This window comes from Crocodylus porosus, unplaced genomic scaffold, assembly GCF_001723895.1.
Source record: "Crocodylus porosus isolate Cpor-Errol unplaced genomic scaffold, CroPor_comp1, whole genome shotgun sequence".
Lineage (NCBI taxonomy): Eukaryota > Metazoa > Chordata > Crocodylia > Crocodylidae > Crocodylus > Crocodylus porosus.
In genome coordinates this window covers 64377207-64398345 of record NW_017728906.1, presented here as the reverse complement: position 1 = coordinate 64398345, position 21139 = coordinate 64377207, and the positions used below count along the sequence as shown (strand labels likewise).

General features: G+C 42.9%; 1 protein-coding gene across 4 annotated transcripts in view; it reads right to left on the bottom strand.

Annotated features, from left to right (window-relative positions):
* CTPS2 (CTP synthase 2) overlaps positions 1-21139 on the bottom strand; it is a 135053-nt gene that overhangs the window by 23102 nt on the left and 90812 nt on the right. For all 4 annotated transcript variants that reach the window (XM_019529269.1, XM_019529270.1, XM_019529271.1 and 1 more), the window contains 3 exons: positions 12816-12912; positions 9073-9128; positions 7241-7337 (listed from right to left, as the gene is read on the bottom strand). In XM_019529269.1, coding sequence (XP_019384814.1) covers positions 7241-7337; positions 9073-9128; positions 12816-12912 — 250 coding nt within the window. The remainder of the gene's footprint in view (positions 1-7240; positions 7338-9072; positions 9129-12815; positions 12913-21139) is intronic.

Below are 21139 nucleotides of genomic sequence, written 5' to 3'. Positions count from 1 at the left end.
TCCAGGTGTGGCACTACTCCAGGGGGCTGGGAAAGCAAGCAGGGGTGGGGCACGTGGACCCTGCAGGGGGGTGGGAGCCCCTGCAGGAGCCATTTGGCCCTGGTTGGGGGGGCTGTAACCCTTGTGGGGGCAGCTATAACCCTTGTGGGGACTGTGGCCCCCATGGGGGTGCTGTAGCTCCTGTTGGAGGGCTGTAACCCCTGTGGGAGGCTGTGGCCCCTTTGGGGGGCAGCAAAACATAGGTATTTAGAATTAATTTTATTATGATGATAGACACACTGGTAGGCTTCCAAATTGCTTTAACACTGTAGATATATCGATAACATGTCCAACTGATCTCTCTCTCTATCTATATATATATACACACACATACATACATATATATATAGTGGTCTTTTTGTTTTAATTGTGTAGGAACATGGATTTCAGGGTATCTTACAAAGTGACTTTGGGATTTTTTTTATCAGGGATTTTTCAGTTTTCCAATAGGGAACACCAAAACTCCTGCTAGGGAGGCCAGTGGCAGGACCCTGCCTGCTCAGAGCTGGCACCTTGGACCCAGCTGAAGGTGGCTGACCTCCTGGCCAATTGGTGCCACGAGGACATGCTTTGACAGTTCAAAGCAGGCCGCCACACTGGGAACATCTTCTGGGAGACAGCTACCCAGATGGCTGGGCAGGGACACACATGGCAGTAGTGCCACACAAAGGCCAATCCTGGAGCCACAGCCCACTGGCAAGTGGCCCAGAGAGGCAGATGCCTCTACTGGCTCTGCAGTCCCCATCAGGGTCTGGCAGGTGCACAGCAAGTCACAGACAGGCAGCAGCCCCCACTGCCAGACTGCTGCAGTGGGTAAAGGGTGCAGGGAACTCTCACGCTGCTTCAACAATCCAGCCAGCACAAATAGCAGTGTCCCCAGGTACCAATTGGCTGGGCCCCAGAAGCTCCTGAGAGTGAGTAGCCCTGAGCTACTTGCCAGGGCAGCTTTTTGTACTGCTGGGGCCAAGACAGGGCAGCTTCTTATACTGCTGGGGACAGCACAGGTGACCCCAAGCTCTAGCTCCCTCTGGCTGCACATCCAGGAGGAGTCAGACAGGGTTATTTTGCCCCAAGTGGCATAATTTGCTTTACAAGTGCATGTCCAAGCACAAGCACCGAAGCAAAAAGCCTCGGCTCAAATTTGCACTGCTTCTATTTGAGCTGCTGCAAGCTCATGTATCTGCATGTGTGGACACGCCCATAGGGGGGATACCAGGACTGACAGCCTCCCCACTGCAAATGCAGAGTGGGTGCAATACCACTAAAAAAGCTAGACATTTAAAAGTCAGCAGGACTGGATGGACTCCATCTGAGAATGCTGAAGGAGCTGGCTGAGGTCATCGTAGAACCCCTGGCAAAGCTCTTTCAGAACTTGTGGCACACAGGGGAAATTACTGAGGACTGGAAGAGAGCCAACATTGTGCCCATCTTCAAGAAGGGGAAGAGGGAGGACCCGGGCAACTATACGCCAGTCAGCCTAACCTCCATCCCAGGGAAAATCCTGGAAAACCTCATTAAAGAATCTATGTGCGATATACTCATGGGAGGTAAGATTCTGAACAATAGCCAGCATGGCTTTGTCGCAGGGAGGTCTTATCTTACCAATCTCACCTCCTTCTATGTCTCTTACCACCTGGTCATGGGAGACATTATATACCTAGACTTCCAAAAGTCATAGTTTCATAGTTTCTAGGGTCAGAAGGGACCTGAGTAGATCATCTAGTCTGACCCCCTGCCATGGCAGGAAAGATTACTGGGGTCAAACAACCCCAGCAAGGTGTTCATCTAACCTCCTCTTAAAGACCTCCAGGGTAGGAGCCAGCACCACTTCTCTTGGAAGTTGGTTCCAGATCCCAGCCGCCTTGACCGTGAAGTAGCGCCTCCTGATATCTAGCCTAAATCTACCCTCTGCCAGCTTGTGACCGTTATTCCTGGTCACTCCTGGTAGTGCTCGGGGAAACAGGAACTTCCCCAGTGCCTGCTGATCCCCCCTGACTAGTTTGTAACAGGCCACAAGATCCCCCCTCAGCCTTCTCTTCTGGAGGCTGAACAGGTTCAGATCCCGTAGCCTCTCCTCATAAGGCCTGCCCTGCTGCCCCCTGATCATGTGAGTGGCCCTCCTCTGGACCCTCTCCATGTTGTCCACATCCCTCTTGAAGATCAAAAGTCTTTTGATCTAGTATCCCACAATATCCTTGTGAGAAAACTGGAAAATTGCAGGCTCAGCTGCTCAATGGTTCTGTGGGTGGGAAACTGGCTACAAGGTAGGACCCAGAGAGTTCTCATGAATGGATGTCATCGTGGTGCAAAGTGGCCAGTAGTGTCCCTCAAGGGCCTGTGCTTGGACCAGTGCTTTTCAACATCTTTATCAATGATTTGGATGAGGGAGTGAAAAGCTTGCTGGCCAAATTCACAGATGACACCAAGTTATGAGGCAGTGTGGCCACATCAGAAAATAGGTTGCTGATACAGGTGGACCTGGACAGGCTAGAGAGATGAAGTTTAACACTTCCAAGTGTAAGGTGCTCCATCTGGGGGCAAATAACCCTCAACATACATACAGGCTTGGAGGTGACAGCCTGACCTGCACCATGGCTGAAAGGGACCTAGAGGTAATGACTGACCACATGAACATAAGCTGTCAGTGCGATGCAGTGGCTAGCAGGGCAAACAACATGCTGGCACGCATCAACTGATGCATCTCATGTAAAACTAAGGAAGTGATACTCCCACTGCACTCAGCACTGGTGAGACTGCAGTTGAAGTACTGCGTCCAGTCCTGGGAGCCACACTTCAATAAGCATGTGGAAAAACTTGAGAGGATCCAGAAAAGAGCCACCCGTATGATCAGGGACTTGCAAGGAGAGCCATATGAGGAAAGGCTGAGGGACCTGGGCCTCCTAAGCCTAAAGAAGGCAAGGTTGAGAGGGGACTTGATAGCGGCTTACCACTATATCAGAGGAGTGCATCAGGAGCTCAGTGAACAACTGTTCACTAGGGGACCCCTGAGGAAGACCAGGACCAATGGATCCAAACGCCTGGAAAGCCGCTTCAGGCTTAACACGAGGAAAAACTCCTTCACAGTCAGGGTGTCCAGACCCTGGAATAAACTCCCTCCAGAAGTGGTGCAGTCACCTACCCTGAAGGTTTTCAAGAGGATACTGGACAGTCACCTTGCTGGGATCACTTGACCCCAGTTGTCTTCCTACCTAGAACAGGGGGGCTGGACCAATGATCTGCAAGGTCCCTTCCAGCCCTTAACAATCTATGAATCTATGGATCTAAGCTCCAGTATTCTAGGCAGGCTGCCTCCTAAATCAGAAGTAGTGCACTTACATGGAGAGCTTGCGGAGTGGGATAATGGCCACCAATTTCAAGCACCATGTAAATACAGTTGCCTGGCTTCTGATTTTGGAGGTCCAGAGCATCAAGATGCTCGAGGACACTACTATCAGGAATGTTATATTTACTGTATAAACATGACCATAGCCATGTTGTGATAGAATAGTATACCCAAGTCTTATTTCTCCTTGGTCTTTTTCCAAGTGACAATTTAGAGCAGTAATTTTTATTATTAGCCTTCCATGTATGACCTTACACTTTATACTAATGAATTTCATCCCATTTCTATTACTTCAGTCCTCAAGATCATTCTATTTTTTTCTGTATTATATCTTGGTCCACCTCAGTATTGATGCCTCCTAGCTTGTGTCATCAACAAATGTCACTAACACACCTGTAGTCTTGTCCCATGGTCATTACAGAAAATTCTAAATCAAATCAGTCTCTGGATCAATCCCTGAAGAATTCCACTTGTAACCTGGCTCCAATCTGACCCTTCCCTAACTGGCTTCTGTTGTCTTCTTCTTAGACAGGTCTTTGCCACCCTTACAATTCTTTGACTAATGCCCAATCTCCCCCAGGCTAACTAATAATTTCCTTGTGACACCGTATCAAGTGCTTTACTGAAGTCCACATAAATTAGATCTGCTACATTTCCTTTATCTAAAAAAATCACTTATCAGAGAAAAACATCAAATTAGTTTGCTGTGATGTACATTTGGTAAACCCATGCTGCATTTTACCCCATTTACTTGTGTCTAAATGTAATCCAGAAGGAATTAATATATATAATACAACAGTGACACTTGAAACAGCTGTCACCATTTATGTTTGTATTCCCATTGGATTAGGATCTGGGTATATGATACATTTATCATTATGCAGTGCTGAGAATAGTGTGAAAAAAAATCTTCCTTGACCTCACCAGTTGTGATTTCATTACTTGGTTCATTTTACCACATGAGATAGTTCCCTAAAGCAGCAAAACAAGATGATGAGAAAGCATCAAAATATTACCTGTGGGGATAGTCTGCTAAAACGCTTTCCCAACCTAACTTGATATACTGTATCTCTGTGCCTGATTGCCAATCCCCCTGAGCTGATCGTTTTTCCTCATGAATGATCATCAGAGTCTTCTTGCAGGTTGTTGTGAAATGCCAGTTTTACTGCTGTTCCTATTCCTTTCACAGTATCATGAAGTTTAAAAATCCTGTGCTATTTCATCATGCTCTCTACATAAATAATTTCATGTGGGGCAGATAAAATAACCTTCCAGTACTAATCATACTGCATGCATAGCAGAAGTAATCTATCAGGAGCAAACTGAATAAAAATCACCATGGCAGTTATTAATTTATGAGTTCTGATGTATTCCTTAGCGCCTGATTGAGATGATGGAAATACATCTTTATTCAAACTGGTTCAAAATTAAAGTTTTGCTCTTTAATGGAAGTAATAAACTCAGAACTCCCAATCTTGTGTTTTAGCAGTTTATAATATCCCACTTCTAAGGCACCTTGGAAGCCTGAATACAAGGTTATGGTAGCAAAACAATTATATCAGTCTCATAAATGGTATTCTGTCTAATGCCGACATTTTAAACTTAGATCTAGAAACCTATGTCAATTTACTTGCCTAGGTAGCATGTATGTAGCCATGTAACTGCAATTTTTAGCATTTCCACATATTTGGGAAATATCTCCCCGGAAGGTGTATACAACAGCAGGGAGATGCCCCCCAGCACCCCTTGGATGAGCCACCTGCAGCTCCCTCCTGCTCCTGGTGGGGTCACATTCACTGCCCTGGCTGGTGTCTCCTGGCAGGGACAATGGTCCCCTGCCCTGGCACCAGGGAGCTCCTGGCTCCAGCTCCCTGATCAGGGGTAGGAAACTTGGAAACAGCTGCAGAGGAGGCAGTCTCGGACCTCTTCCCCAGTGCACTGATTGGGAAGCTAGCAGCTAGCTTACTGCTAGCTGCTCCACTGGCAGATGGGAGCAGGTGGCTGGGACCTACCCCATCCCTGCAGCTCTTTCCAAGCCCTGTGCCTGAATCACCCAACTGGCACATGGCACTGGGACCTGCCCCTTACCAGTACAGTTCCCAGACCCCACCTTACATGCAGAGTGTCATGGATCTCCCAGGCCCCATTCCCCAATCGTAATCTTGGAGCAAAGGACTTGAAGCTCACTGCTGCCAAACCAAGGGCATACAGTCTCTGCCTGGGCTCTGGTGGTGGAGCCCACCCCAAAAGCAGGCAGCTCCTGGGGGCAGGGAGCAGCCTCCCACCCCATGGTGGATGGCAAATCTGCTCCTGGTCAATCATCTACACAAGCGCTACTGTGCCATTACTAATTGAAACTAAATTTGCTACTTGCATTTGCCGGCAGCAAATTTATTCACGATTAGGGAGGTTTATTGCATAGAAACACGTCCAATGTGTAGATGCACATGCTTACTTCACAGTAAACTATGCTACTGTGTGGCTAAGCATCTCATATAGATGCACCCATTGACAATAAAAGTCCTATCTGGCACTGACCTTATTGAGTCTATTCAATCTTTCTCCTGGAGAGTTTTTTCTCTTCTGAAGTATTAGGACAAAAAGTAGCCACAAAATGTTATTCTCCTTTTGGTAGGGTAGTAATAATTCCTCCCAGATGTACTATTTAAGATGCTTTATGGGCAGACAGGTGGGTGAGGCCAGGATCACAGAGTGAGGTGGTGGGATGGTGACATCATGGGGCTGGGGCCCAGGCCAGAACCATGATCTGCTGTCTGCATGCCTTTGTGATGGGAATGGGTTCCATGACCCTAGCCCTGTGCTGTCACTGCCTCAGGTTCCTGGGCCTGGCCCCAGAGGCAGCAACTTGCCCAGTCATGCTCGCAACCACGGAGACCCTTGGATTGCAGTGCAGGGCCAAGGCTGAGGTCAGGACATGCAGGGCCAGGGCCTGAGGAAGAACCACAATCCGCTCCCTGCATGCCCCTGCCCTGTGGGGTGTGAGAGTATGGGATATGTAGGGGGGAAGTGTGCAGAGGAGTTGGGAAGTCATATGTGCATAGGTATGTGTGGAGGGGGCGCTGCCTGGGTGCTAGACCCTGGGAGCTGGCCAGGGGTGAGGAAAGGGAGAACTCACTAGGAGACCAAGCTCCACCTGCTCCCACCCAGGGCAGCCCATGCTACACTCCCGCCTGTGCCCGCTGGCCTGGCCCTGGCCAGTACACACAGCTCATCGTGCTGAGCAGGAGGAGTGGGTGGAAGGCAGCTGTGAGCTGGAAGTGCAGCTCCCCATGCTGGGGCAGGAGCCTCTCAGCTGAAGCTTCCTCCCTGCTCAGAGTGGCACAGCAATGGCAGAAGCAGGAGGAGGAGTCACCATGGAAGGTGAGGGGAGCTGAGCAGCACTTGGGTGGCTGCAGCCACACTGGGAGCAGCCCTGCCAGAAGCTGGCCATGCTGGCCAGGACTGGGGCCAGTGGGTGCAGGCAGAAGCACAACACTGCCTGCCCTGGAGAACACCACAGACCAGCTCTAATTAATTGGCAGGCACCCCTGGAAGGCTGAATCCAATCAGTTGGCACAAGCTATATTTTGCCCACCCCAAGCTAGAATTTTGGCTTTTTCGAAGAGTAATACGAGTCCTTGATATCGCACTGCACTCATAGTCCTGTGACAGATGTAGAAGGTAAGGGTCCCTAACATACTTATGAAGCCTTCTCCATTTGGATATAAAAGTATGCTTGATACCTCAAATTATTCAAAACATTCATGTTCAGCTTAGTCAGTGCCTAGTCATTATTCTGATTACGTGTAGTTCATTTTAATACAGACAAAAGGTGTTACAAAAAACTGAGTCACTTACTTTCCAGTTCAATGATTTCCATTCTATTCCCTTCTGTGTCATGGCCAACAAACTTTAAACCCTTCTCTTCAAAGAAGCGAGTCAACTCAGGGTTCACCTCAAAAATTGAAAAACAGTAGTAATATACAGATTAGAAGAGATTATATAAATAATGTAGTATGTACTTGGCATTAACAAATGTATGGCTAGGTCAGGTGCTGGGAATTATTTCTTGTTTGATTTTAAAAGTCTGCAGTGGAAAATTGTACAATAAATAGTTTTTAAGAAAGGTAAAATTAAACAGTATTTGAAAAAGTGTGAAAAATACCTCCAAAATACTAACATGATTTTTATCACCAATATACTATATTTGTATTGCGAATGGTTAATATTCTAAAATATGAAGATAATATGCAAATATTTGAAAATAAAACAAAAAATAAACCTCCAGTAAATAGTGGTTTTAAGGACAAACAACCCCCAAAGAAAACACCCTAAGACTCAGGAAACAAAGTGTAAGTCATGCAACTTCACACACCATCAAACACAGACATATACAAGGAAGCTCACAAACACATGGCATTCTTACCCTAAACACATTAATAATCTCAACCTCAGTCACCAAAGTTGATGCCCTAATAATCTTAACTCTTCTCTGTGGCATAAATTTGTTCCTGTGATTCTTATCTCCTAGTCTTCATGACTGCAGTGTTGTTTAGTCATAGCTTTAGCCATATTAATATTTTTTTGTATTTTTGGAATATTGGATTTGTAAGCTTTACCTCATTTGCTATCTCGCTCTTAGCAAGAAGTGTTAATGAGCTGTATGGTTTGTGGAAAAAATGTTATTAATTGGCAGGCAAGAAAACAGGATAATAAACAAGTGTTTTTTGCAGGGCATACAGCATGAGGTGTATATGGTTTGCAGGATAGGAACACTGTCAAAGCAGCACATTTGGAAGGCAGTGCTATTCTTATTTTGTCATTAGTACTTGTCTGCTCTGAGTCATTCAAATCTGCCATACAGTGCCTGGTTTAACTGATATAGATGGAGATCTAAGAGTCACATACATTTTTATTCAGAAAACTCGTAAAACAGTTCCTCATTATACCTTTGTCCTTTGACAGAAATAATTATGATACTTATCTGCTAGTCTGCAGAGCAGCAGAGTGACTTCTTCCAAAAGGCTGATGACAATAGATAATCATACAATAAACTCTGGTCACTTTGCATTAGAGACAAAGCCTGCCATGTATAGGACATATGCAAGCTCAATCAGGGTGAGAAGCAACAATCATAAAGAGTACTGATCCCATTACTCCTGTGCTAAAGTGTTTGAAACCAGTGGGAGTTTTGTCACTGACTTCACTGGAAGCAGAATTAAGTCATGTTAATATTTTTTTTGTATTTTTGTAATATTGGATTTGTAAGCTTTACCTCATTTGCTATCTTGCTCTTAGCAAGAAGTGTTAATGAGCTGTATGGTTTGTAGAAAAAATGTTATTAATTGGCAGGCAAGAAAACAAGATAATAAACAAGTGTTTTTTGCAGGGCATACAGCATGAGGTGTATATGGTTTACAGGAAGCAGAATTAAGTCCAGTATCACTCTTCAACTTAGCTTTCCCAAGATGCAATATTGCCTCCAAACTACAGAAACCATATATAATATGGTTAAATATATTTAATAGATCTAAATATACCCAGCCTCCTAAGAGCTTGCTTCCTCTTTATTCAGGAAAACCCCCACTAATTTTAGTGAGAGTTTTGCTCCTAAACAGGTAGATTTAGTCCTTCCTAATTTATCTGTGCTGTAAACACTCAACACTATATATTACATTAGCAGTGCTTACTTCATATCTATGCCTGTGTCGTTCCTCCACAAAAGCTTCATCACCATAAAGCCTCCCTGCAGAAAAAGTAGGATAGTGCTTAATGACAGAGTGCAGCTTCCATTAAATGCTTTTAGATAACAGAAAATATAAACCCTTTATGCACCCACGTATCATTGTGTTTCTAGGGTTTGCTTTCAGTCACAAAGGAAGATACAAAGGAAACCTCAAAAAATTCTCACATTCAAAAGGAGTGTAGTGTGAAGGAAATTCCATACCCTTTTACTAGGGTTCTGTTCCATTTTTATGAACAACGCCCAGGAACTGACATAATACCTGTATGAATCCACCTTGAAAAAAAGACACGTTTTCTCCTCATTTCCCCCACTTCTTATGTCCAGTGACTTTGGAAGCCCCTCAGTCCAAGTTATTACCTCTGCACTGGGAACCTAAAACTCTAGGTTTAGGATAGACACAACCAGCTAGAAAAAATTAACATTCTAACAGGAGTTTCAGTTAAAGGTAACAAACAAAATTGTGCTTTTTGCTCATACTGTTGTAAAAGGTATAACTTCACCCAACAGGATACTGAAACTGCCTAACATCAGGAAAAATTGTTTAAATTCTGCAGTGATTGTACTGGCATTTAATTGATGGAGTTAAAAGGCAGTTATTCTAGGGTTTTGGTTTGTTTTTTTTAAATATCATTCCAGTTTAAATTTATTAAGACTGGGGGTGGAATTTCTTTCTCCTGTTCAGATTATCAAAGCTTTCTCAAGCCTCTGATATACATGGAAGTGGATGAAGCTACTGAAAATGATGGCAGAGACTTACCACATATTGCTTCATCCTAACTCTGATCTCCCCATCAGCTGATGATAGTGACTACACCAGTGATCCTTAATCAGGGTGCTGCAGAACCCTGGGGTGCCTTGAGATCTTTTCAAGGATGCCATAGAGTGCCATTCAATGTTAGGCATGCAAACACGATTCACAGGATAAACTCAAAGATGTCAGCTAGGAATGAAACATTCTGACCCACCGTGACCTTTACGAGTTCTTTGCAACAGAATTACTAGGATTATTATCCTGGGTAGGGCTGAGGTAGGGGTTTAAGAACAGCTACAGGCAAGAATTAGTGTACAAAACAGTAGCTTTTGCCAAATTAACATTAGGACTACAAAAGTCATGATATCTATGAAGAAGTTTAGGAGGACCTAAGAAAAGGGGTCAACACCTGGGATCAACAGAGGTCCTGGACCAATGAACAGGACTGGCCTAGCCTTGAATATCCGCTTCTGAACACAACATTAACTAGAGTTCAATTGGCCAATGGCCTTAGAAGGCAGGAGGCGTTAGGTTAGGCACCAGAAAGGGGTAGGATAGGATTTCCAGTATACTATTAAAGAATTAGATAATATATCTGGGTATAAAATTTGTTGAAGGAAAAATGAAATCCTAGCAGTATTTCCCGTATTGCCTGAATGGCATGTTATTCAGAGCTGAGAATGTTTATCTTTACCTCTTGAAAGTACTAGCACTCTCTGGTTGTTCAGAAAATAATGATGCTCCATTAGTTTACTAATGGGTCATTTCACTTTTGTGATTCACTCATTCAAATATAGCTGAATATCCTTTCTAGTAAATGAAATGAAGTACTTTGAAAGGAGTTCACATATCCTAGGTAGTCTGGACACTTATTTACTACAAGAATTTCCATCCATTGTGTCAGGATTAGTCCTATGTCTTGGCTGAGTCCCTAGTAGTAAGCTGGTGAAGTTCACACAAACATGCATCTTTTAAGATAATAAAGGCACTTATCAGGTGAACTTTCAAAAGTATGGAGTGCTTATTCAGGTTGCCCTACACACCCAGCTGAGATAAACATGAACATATTAAAATCAGCACTCAAAGCAACTGAGAAAATGTAGCGCATTTTGGCTATCATTCATTTATGGGCACTTCATTTCCAAGGCAGTAAAAGCGTGGGTTTCATGATGGCTACAGTGAGCCAAGCCAGAAAAACAACTTTGGCTAAGCACTACTGAAGATCTAAAGGAAAGTTTCAGCTTTTAACGCCTGTTGCATATGGTGCAAACTTTAATAAAATAGTCTATAAATGGGCTGTTATTCTGTGAAGGACAACTGGATTATACTGTATTTTCAAAGTACTTATTCTGTTTATACTGTGGGAACAGTGATACATTGTCAGGGACTGGGAGCACAGGCAGTGCAGAGCAACAGTTACAGCAGGATTGGATGCTAGGAGTCTAAACTAGCAAATGAGCTAGTCTGGAACCCCAGATCTGTGCTAGAAGTAGGGAACTGAGAGGAGGTAGAAGGTCAGGCTGGGCAAGAGGCACGGCTGGAGCAGGAGAATTGACAAGCAGGAACCAAAGCAGGAACTTTGCCTAAAATGGGTTGCACTTAAGACACCTGAAGAAGACATGTTGCGCAGACATCTGCCAGCCAGCAGTATAACTATGGGCAAGTGAGAAGGCCATGAACCTTGGGTGCTGCCTAGGGAGAGAGCTGGAGGGTGCTGGAGAAAGGTTGCTAGAATAGAGCTAAGGGGAACGACACCTCTTACCTTCCTGTTCCCCATCCCTCCCCGCACATTGCACCTTGTTTGCAGTGGCTTTAGCAGTGGGAAAAGCAAAGAATCAGTGGAGGCACATGGCCAATAGTTCTCCTTTTTGCCACTGAACACTGGCAATATGAATGTTGGTGGCAAAAAAAAGGAGGCGACATCTCCAGCAGCACCAAATCTGCCACTGCCACCCGGGGCCCAGAACTGGCCAGATAATTTTCAGCTGTTTGCACTTTAACAGAGGATTCTGGGGAAAAGGCATACATACATAGGAACAGGGTTTCATAAGGGGCATGGACTACTCCGGTTACAGAGTGTTGAGGTTGTTATGCAGACATGCTGGCTCCTTGGCAAATATACACATTCCCAAGTGACTCATTTTTTCATTATTCCCGAGTAAGTTTTTACTGTCTGGAGCACCCAATGATAAGAGACGGATGTGACAAATATCCAAAGGCAGATTTGGAGTCAATGTTCGTTTTCCTTCCTTTATGCTCCTTGTATGGAAAGGCAAAACCAAAGAGGATTCAACAGCCAAGGATGTTCATTATTGTACACAATATAAACATGTGGCTAGAATCGTCAGATGTGATTTGGAAAAGCGAGGATTAGCTGGAGTTGGTTAAAACAAAACAAAAATGAAGCGAAATGTCTTACTTAGAAAAATAAAACTATGCTATATTTTAGGTACTTATCTATCCTTTTTAACAGCTGGGCAACTAGCGTGCTGAAGCCAGCGGAACCCTGAGCTTTCCTTTCCCCTATGGGACAAGAGCCACAAATTTATAACTGCTACTTAAAGGAGGAGAGAAGGAGACGATAAAGCTGTGAAACTACAATTCCAGTGATAGTGATTCTCTACATTACACTTCAAACAGGGATAGGGACAGGGATTGTTGTTAACCCAGACAATAAGGTTTTAGTAATGTATTTTACATAAACTGAAAAGACACACTCAAGGAACTAATTAGAAACAGGAACAAGAAAATGCCATTTTTAGGGTAGCCTTTTAGGTTTGGAAACACTTGAAATATTAAATGCATGGTATGGGAGAAGAGGGAATTTCACTATAAGGACACTTCAGAACATGTTTAACATGATGAAATTCAGGCTTTTGGTGAGGCACGTAACATTTTTATCTGAAGGGCAAATGAAACAAGAAAAGTTAACTTACGTAAGACAGAGTCCTCTGTTTTGAAAACTGTTCTCCTTTTCCCCAGTCTCATTGTTCCTCCCATATCTCCAGGGTTGTGTTCTGGCATGTCAATGACCTTAAGGCAGAAAACAGGTAAGTACTATTTCATGATTTCATTATTTTTTTAAATAAAAAGTGTCATACAGTGAGCCACATGGAATTAAAAATGATAATATCACTTTAAAATAAATCTACAGAGAGGCAGGTCTCCAGTGTTTAATATACTTAGCAGGAATTATGATATAATTTCTGAGTATAAGACTTTTGAGAGCCATACAGGTATAATAGTTAGGACTGTGAAAAAAATTGATACAAGGTTTTTTTTTTAATATATTTAAGCTGACAGAAACAATTTGCAAATTCTTGATGAATTCACTGAATTGTTATGTCTGAAAAAAATCAGAAGTTTTCATTTTTATAACTTTGAAATTAAAATAGTTCAGTGTTTCAGTCTTACTTTTAAATTAATTGATTTTTCAAGTAAAATAAAACCCCTGGAAACAAAATATTTAATTCTGGGTTAGAGTAAATGTTTCTCTTAACCCTCTCCCCTTTGTCCCTATAAATTTTTGATATGGCAAGCAAAATATAGAAACAATTAATTTCATAGCACAAATCATAATTATTTCAACTTCATCACATGTAGCACACATTAAATGACTAATGTTTTGGAACCAGGTTTTTTTTATTACAACTAGCACACACCATGCCAAACAAGTTTTGCCCTGGTCTATCTTGACAGATCAGTTGTAATCATCATAATTATATATATTTTTTGTAGTTAACGCAGCACTTCAGATTCCTATTTGATTCCAGTCAGATTTTGTATTACAGATAAACCCTTGGTTTTAAATTATTTGAAAAATAATCTTTGGAACGAGATCTACATATAAACTGATGTTGCTTTTCCTTGCTAAGTCTGTAAAAGCACCATGAAATATTATTTTGAAGGGTGCAAACTGCTCAATTCAGACCAAGAGGTATTAATTCCAGATCCAAATCATAGCTGTTTTAATAATAACCTTTTGTTAAAAGTTTTACTGCTGCTCAAAGCAAGAAAAATAACACTCATATTATGAAGTGGCAACCTATGAGGAACTAGGCTAGCAGACAGTTTGGGAAAATAACATTAGTTTCTTCTAATGCATAACAACCCATGAATGATAACCTTTTCCTTTCCATTGATGGGAGTTTCTACACGTTAGTGCTCATTGTTGCCTTAAAAGACAAAAGCAACTCAAAATGCATGCCACCTTCACTAGGAATTTAGTCCTCAGACTATAATATCTCTTTATTTCTGGTACTCCTTGAAACTTGAAAATGCTATTCAGCTGAGTATCTCTTTCCTAGTGAATGACATTTAGCTGCAGGAATACAATCCAGTACAATAAGAACAGTATTAAGAAAGTGTCTTTGCTTTAATAATATTTTGTGCACTCTTAGAATTATATATATTCACCTTGTGGAAAGGAGAAAATAGAGGAACTTTATACAATAAGTTCCTTACAAAAAGCATTCAACAATGTTCCTCACCAAAGGCATTTGAAAGCTTTATTGCCACAGGATTAGAGAGATGGTCCTTTTGGTGGACTGAGAGCCAGTTAAATGACAGGAAACAAAGGGTAGCACTAAACAGTCACTTTTCAAAATAGAGGAAGGTCAAAAGTGGGGTCCTGCAGGGATCTGTGCTGAACCCCGCTTTGTTCAACATTTTCATCAATGATCTGGAAATGGGAATTCACTGTGAAATCTGAGTTTTCAGGCAATACCAAATTATTTCCGGTAGTCGAGTCCCAAGCTGATGGAGAGGAGCTGCAGAAAAATCTCACCAAACTAAATCAGTGGAGGAAAAAGGCAGATAAACTTCAGTGCTGACAAGTGCAAGGTAATGCACCTGGAGAAAAATAACATCAGCTTTATGTACACAATGCTGGCTTCTGAATTAGTGGATGCCACCACCATGAAGGGAAGCACTGGGTGCCTCTCTGCAGCCTAGGTGCTGCGCGACTTGGTGATAGCTTGTGCAGGCGGGCTCCACTAAGGAAGAAATTAAAAAGTGGCAAGGGGCCTGATCCTTTATTTTTTTCTTCTGGAGCCTGCTCATGTCTTCCTCAGTTAGGGGGCCACCTGATGGCGGGCCAAAGGGTCCCTGAGCTGCACGAGGCCTGGTTCTTCTTACCGTGGCGGAGTTGCCCCCTGGACTGCCCAGATGGGCTGCTAGCGGGCAGGTGTCACCACTGCGAAGGGAAGGACTGGAGCCCCCCACAGTTCAGGGCCTGCCAGCAGCTCCTCCCCAGCCATGGGAGAAGTGGAAAGGCTCCAGGAGGGGGGGAAAAAAAAAAAGATCAGGCCCCTCACCACGTTTTGGGTTTTTTTTCTCAGCAGAGCCTGCCCGTGTGTGCTGCCACTGAGTGGCACAGCCTCTGAGCTACATGGGTCCTGGTGCCTGCGTCCGCAGCAGCAGCGCCCCCTGGGACTGTCCAGGTAGGGTGCTAGTGGGCAGGTGTGGAGAAAAGCACTAGGCACCCCCACAGCTCAGGGCCTACTTAGCCTGCCAGCAGCTCGTCCCTCTGCCATGGGGGAGGTGGACAGGCTCCCAGGAAAAGGGCCCTCACCACTTTTTTTTTTCCCTTGGCAGAGCCTGCCCATGCGAGCTGCCACCAGGCTGTGCAACCCCGAGCTGCAAGGGGGAGCTTCCCTCTGTGGTGGGATAATAATAAAACTTTGAATAATAAAAGATGTAAAATAGAAGACACAAGCTAAAAGGGTTATTGTAATTACACCATATGGATTAGTGATACTTTACCTACAAAGTCTGAGTAGTCTCCACACTCATTTTTGTGAAGTAATTACAGGGTTTATCATATTCAAACAGTTTGTTCAAATCTTCTACTCATGGCCTTTTCCAAAGAGGATAAAAGTTGTGGATGAATCTGAAAGCTATAAGCATGGGCAACCAGTGCCACCTTAGTCAGGAAGGCACATGCCTGCCCCCTCCCCCCCGGCAACCAGTCAGAGACTGGGGTGGGGGGGACACTTCTCCCCACAGCCAATCTCGCCAACGGGGGGGGGGGTGTCGTCCCCTTGCAGCAAAACTTACCATCTGGTGAACAGCCACACTGCTCCCAGAAATGGGTGCAGCACTACATCCAATGCTCCCACTCCCTGGCCGGCACTCGCAGGGGGGTCACTGGTGCTCCCACCTGCCCCCCTGCCCATCGCCTAAGTGGGTATGAGATTACACTGAAAGGATTGAGCATTATCCCTTCTGAACTGAATACATTTCTTCTATGAAATACATTACCAGGAAATTATTTTATATTCTTAGAGGGCAGATTAAAGTTACTGAAATGCAGTTTCAGATTACCAGTGCATATGAATCTTTGCGTTATCCAAACCCAAGTTAGCTAATCACATTCCTTTGTATCATATGTAAATATGTATATGGTAGCTTCACTCCATATATTTCAGTAATTCTGAAAGGTTCTACCTCTGCAAGAGCCCACTCATATAGTTGTAATAAAAATTTCTTAAACTGGGAAGACTTTATGTAATTCCTGTGTCAAGAGAATTCATGATTTATTCACATTTCTGTCACTGTGTTGGATTCTCTCTGGCTCTCCCCTGTGACTCTAACCCAAAGTATTTCAACAGGTCTGTCCCCAGTTTCATACTAGAGCTCTGAGCAATCATACAGCTCTTTTACACAAAGAGCTACTCCTCCTCTTTCCCCCTACCTGTCCTTCCTGAACAGTTTATACCCTTCCATGACAGTGCTCCAGCCATGCGAACTATCCCACCAAGTCTCTGTTATTCCAATCATATCACAATTCCTTGACTATGCAAGGACTTTTAGTTCTTCCTGCTTGTTTCCCAGGCTCCGTGCATTCATGTACAGACACCTGAGCTAAGTAGTCATCTGCCCTACTTTCTCAGGCAGAATGAGAACGCCCCCCGTTGTCCCCTCCTGCTTGCGTTTCCTCCAGGTGCCCCAGTTTCCCACTTAACTCAGGGCTTTGATCTCCCTCCCCCTGCAAACCTAGTTTAAACTCTCTTCACTAGAATCAAATGACACTTGTACATGTGATGAAATTGGCCGTTTAATTGCCCCTTTGCACCGCTTTAACTGCATCACTGTTTATACATGCGGCAATGTATTTTCATTTTAATTTCACCATGCTGTACATGTGTGGCAACGTATTTTGCTTTAAATTACTTTGTTACATAGCAAAGTTAAACATATCAGATGTATTTTAGTTTGCTACATAACAAATTGCAATGGTGCACAAGGTGCTGGAAGCCCAGATGTGCTCAGGGGAGCTTGGGCTTGGCGGGTTTCCAGCATCCCATGCACTGTCCCTGGTGCCTTCTTTGGCTGTCAACACGCCCAGCTGCCCTCCTTCTGCCTTGCTGCACTGCCCCAATGGCACTAATCCACATGACGTTATAACAATAACACTTTTTAGCTTGTCTCTTCTATTTTAAATCTTTTATTATTCAAAGTCCCCCCTCAAAGTATTAGGTTCTGCTACATGATTAAAATATGTACGATCAGAAATAGCTAAAATGTACAGAGTGAAATCCTGGCTCTGTCAAAGTTAAAGGCAAATCTGACATGGGACAATGTTTGTTTATGGTACAGCATAGAAGGCTTCCACTAGCACAATGGCCACCAACCTACAGTGACACAAAAGCACTATTCTAAGCCAGTGACAGTCTGTAGAAAACATTCATACTTTGTTCTCCTTGGCCAACCTCCATGCTGATTTCTTAATTCTTCTGTGGCCAAAAGCAACATGAGAGGCTATAGCAACAAACACGTTTTGCATAGGCACTGGGTTGCGAACCACTGAGCTAGAACTTAGTATAATATCCCATTTCCTAACCGAGGCACATCAATTTGAACAGCTTACAGGTGCTCCAGCCTCTAAAGCATTCCCTTACTTCTACGTGTAAGATAAGATGTTGAATACTGTTAATGCTCAAAAAATGGGGTGGAACTTAACTAAGCCAAGAAACCACATCTCACATCATGCCCCACCATGTAAGTGATGGTCCTCTATGCTTTCATTCTCCAAAGTGCAGAGCAGAGCACATTCTTGGTAGGAAGCCCACAAGATGTGAAACCCACATCTACTTAAGATCTTTTAAAAAACAATGCAAAATGTAACTTATTTTTTCCTGGAGATTTTTCAGTCAGTAGTGATTTTTCAGTCAGTAGTGTGGCAGTAGATTAAAAGAAGAATAGTCTATTAAAAATTAGTATGTTTGCACTTGCACTTAATTATTCTGATAAGCACACTATCAAGTAAATGTTCTTGCTGACCCAGATTGTTAGAACTTCCTGAATTTGATGGGCCCAGTTGAATTGGAAAGGATTCCAGTATTTGGTGTTACTAATGTTTTGTGTGGTTAGGCAAGGATAGATTTTTTTACACATTAATTCTTCATCGTGCCCTCACCCTAGACCTTCCTTTCTCCTTCAAATAGCCCCTATTGCCTTCCTCCACTTTTGGGATTATTTAATCACAGCAGTCAATATACTTGTCTATTCCTTTACTTTTATTGTAACAATCTATTATAGGAAGTTTGGAAAGCAAAATGGCTCTGCTGCCCATTGAGAGTAATGACCATAAATGAAAGCAGCTCATATTATGTAAAACTTGGCTATTTTCTATGCCATGTTTTAATTAGAGGAGATGTTGTGTTTTCTGAATGCTAGGTTTTATTATATAAAACAACTGTGCTTTCAAGCCACTTCATTTTAAAAGGCTTATATTCCCTGCCACAAAACTCAGCAAACCCTACAATGCAATAATTCTCTGAAGAGCAAACAGCATCAGTAGAAGTGTAGGTACTTAAGCAACACAAAAAATGTCAGGGAGCAGATAAGGACAACTGGAGGAAAATTAATAAAAGTCCTTGAGCTGATTCCCTCTTGTCCTGATCCCTAAAAAACCAAGAGAGAGACAAGGACTTCACAGCTACATTTTAGGTCAGGCAGACAAGCAGAAACACGGATCATGAATCTATCTGACATAACACAATAACAGTAAGATCTGATTGGTATTAAATTACAAAACTGAATGAGGAATGATTTTAACCATCCATGAAATCCAATATTCCCCAAGAAATGTTCTGCTTGGAGGGTTTCCTAGCTTTAGGAAATGCATAAAGGCAAATGACAAGAACTGAGAGACCAAGACAGTTAGGGCATGGATCCCAATCTGTGGAAACTGCATCACTTGTTGTTTTGGGGATAAGGGAATTTACTTATTTCCTATGACTTTCTGAAATGCTCCTAGTTGTTTTGTATGCCAGCTAGAAAATGAAATAAATGTATTGTGGAACGTTTTAACATTTATTTTTAAAAAATATAAGCCATTAATTTTTGTTCCAGGCTGCCATCTGTCAATGTGACCACGTTAGAATTCTTTTATTGTAAAAGACTTACGTGAAGAGCATCTCATTTAACAACAAATCAGTCTTCCATTCAAGTAGGGTGGCCACCAGTGCATCTCCAGAATACAGGACATCCCATTGGTGAGCGGTTGGCCCCCTTGGCCAAAAAGTGGCGAGGGGTGGGGCCACCACCTCTTCCACCAATCATCAGCGAGAGGTGGGGCGACCTGGCCCCTTGGCCAATCTGCAGCAAGGGGCAGACTCACCACAAAACAGCTACTTCCCTCCCTGGCTGGGAACCCTGATCCTCCTGGCTGTGCACTGCCCCACCTCCAGGCACAGCCAATAAAATCGTGAGGACAAATGATTGATATGTATTTCCACCAGTGAATTGAAAAGCAGGACTTTTTGAAATCATTCCTCATTAAGAAAAAATAGAGGACACAGGGTTTAAAAACAGGATGGTCTTGCATAAAACAGAACCAATGGCCATCCTAAGTTTAAGTCCTATACAGCATATAAAATACTATATAGTCTAAAACAGCAGTTCCCAATATGTGGTACATTTATCACCAGTAGTACACAGACAACCTGTCAGTGGTACACATTAACAGGTTTATTAGAATTACTTTATATGACACAAAAAAGGTGCTAATACTTAAGGCTGAACTGAAAAATTTGCTGGTGGTACTTAAAGTTGTATCATTTTAAATTGGTAGTATGCAATCTGTCAGAGTTTGGAAACCACTGATTTAAAATATACAAGTAGATGAGGTCCTGGCTACTTTAGCATCTGCACTGTTAGCTTGTCCAGAGCTACAACACTCTCATATATCCTTGCACTGATACCATTTGATTTCAACAGTTCTTTGAGCAATCAGTCTTTGAAGAGTTTCAGTTCATCTACCATTTTATCAGGTCGCATTCAAATAACAAATTATTTGCCACTGTTGAAAGAGGCGGCTGTTAATATAACTACTGATCAAAGCTTGAGGAGAAGCACTGACTGAGGGATTAGCTAAACACAGAGTGAAGCTCTAAGAATAATACTAACATCAAAACAGCTTTGCAAAGGGAAAAGCTGAAGGGAACATGGAACATTTGCTGCTGAATACCAATACTACCAGGCACAGCCATGAGATTCTTAGCAAAGCAAAGCAAAGCAAAGCAAACAAGAACTCAGCCTAACATGCCTTCAAAATCCATTCATTTATTGGCTTTTTAATCACTGCTAGATTCAGATTTATCTGTTTCAATGAAGGCAAGCACATTGGGTCAGCAACTGCAACAATTCACAAAGAAATGTGGTTAAAATCATACTTTAGAAATAGAAGAAAACAACAAACTCACAAAGGCTTTTTTAAAGAAGGAGCTTGACACAACTGCAGTTGAAAAACTGAGGCTGAAGATTTCCAGGTGCAAGAATGAACACAGAAAACTTCCTCTATTTTTTAAAACAGTTTTTCCAGTTGTAGGTACTGAAAAATCCAGGCTTCGCACAAAGAAATAGCACCACATAGTTATTTACATTTTTGCCACAAAGGGCTTCCTTGAGACAGTCAGTTAAAATGGACTAGAGCTGGGGCACATGACTCATACCCTAATAAATAGTTTCTATGCGTTTGCTTAGCTACTCTCCTTGCAAACAGAGTGAATTGCACTGGCATTCAGGCCGTATGTCATGTGCATTCCACTTTTACACGGATTTAAAAGCAGTTCATTAGCAGCAGGTCTTGTCAGACCAACCTGGTAGCCTTCTATGATCAGATCACCAAATCCTTAGATGCAGGGGTAGCAGTGGACATAGTCTTCCTGGACTTTCGGAAGGCCTTTGACACTGTCTCTCATCCTGTTCTCATTAAGAAACTGGGGGACTGTGGTGTCGACACCCACACAGTCAA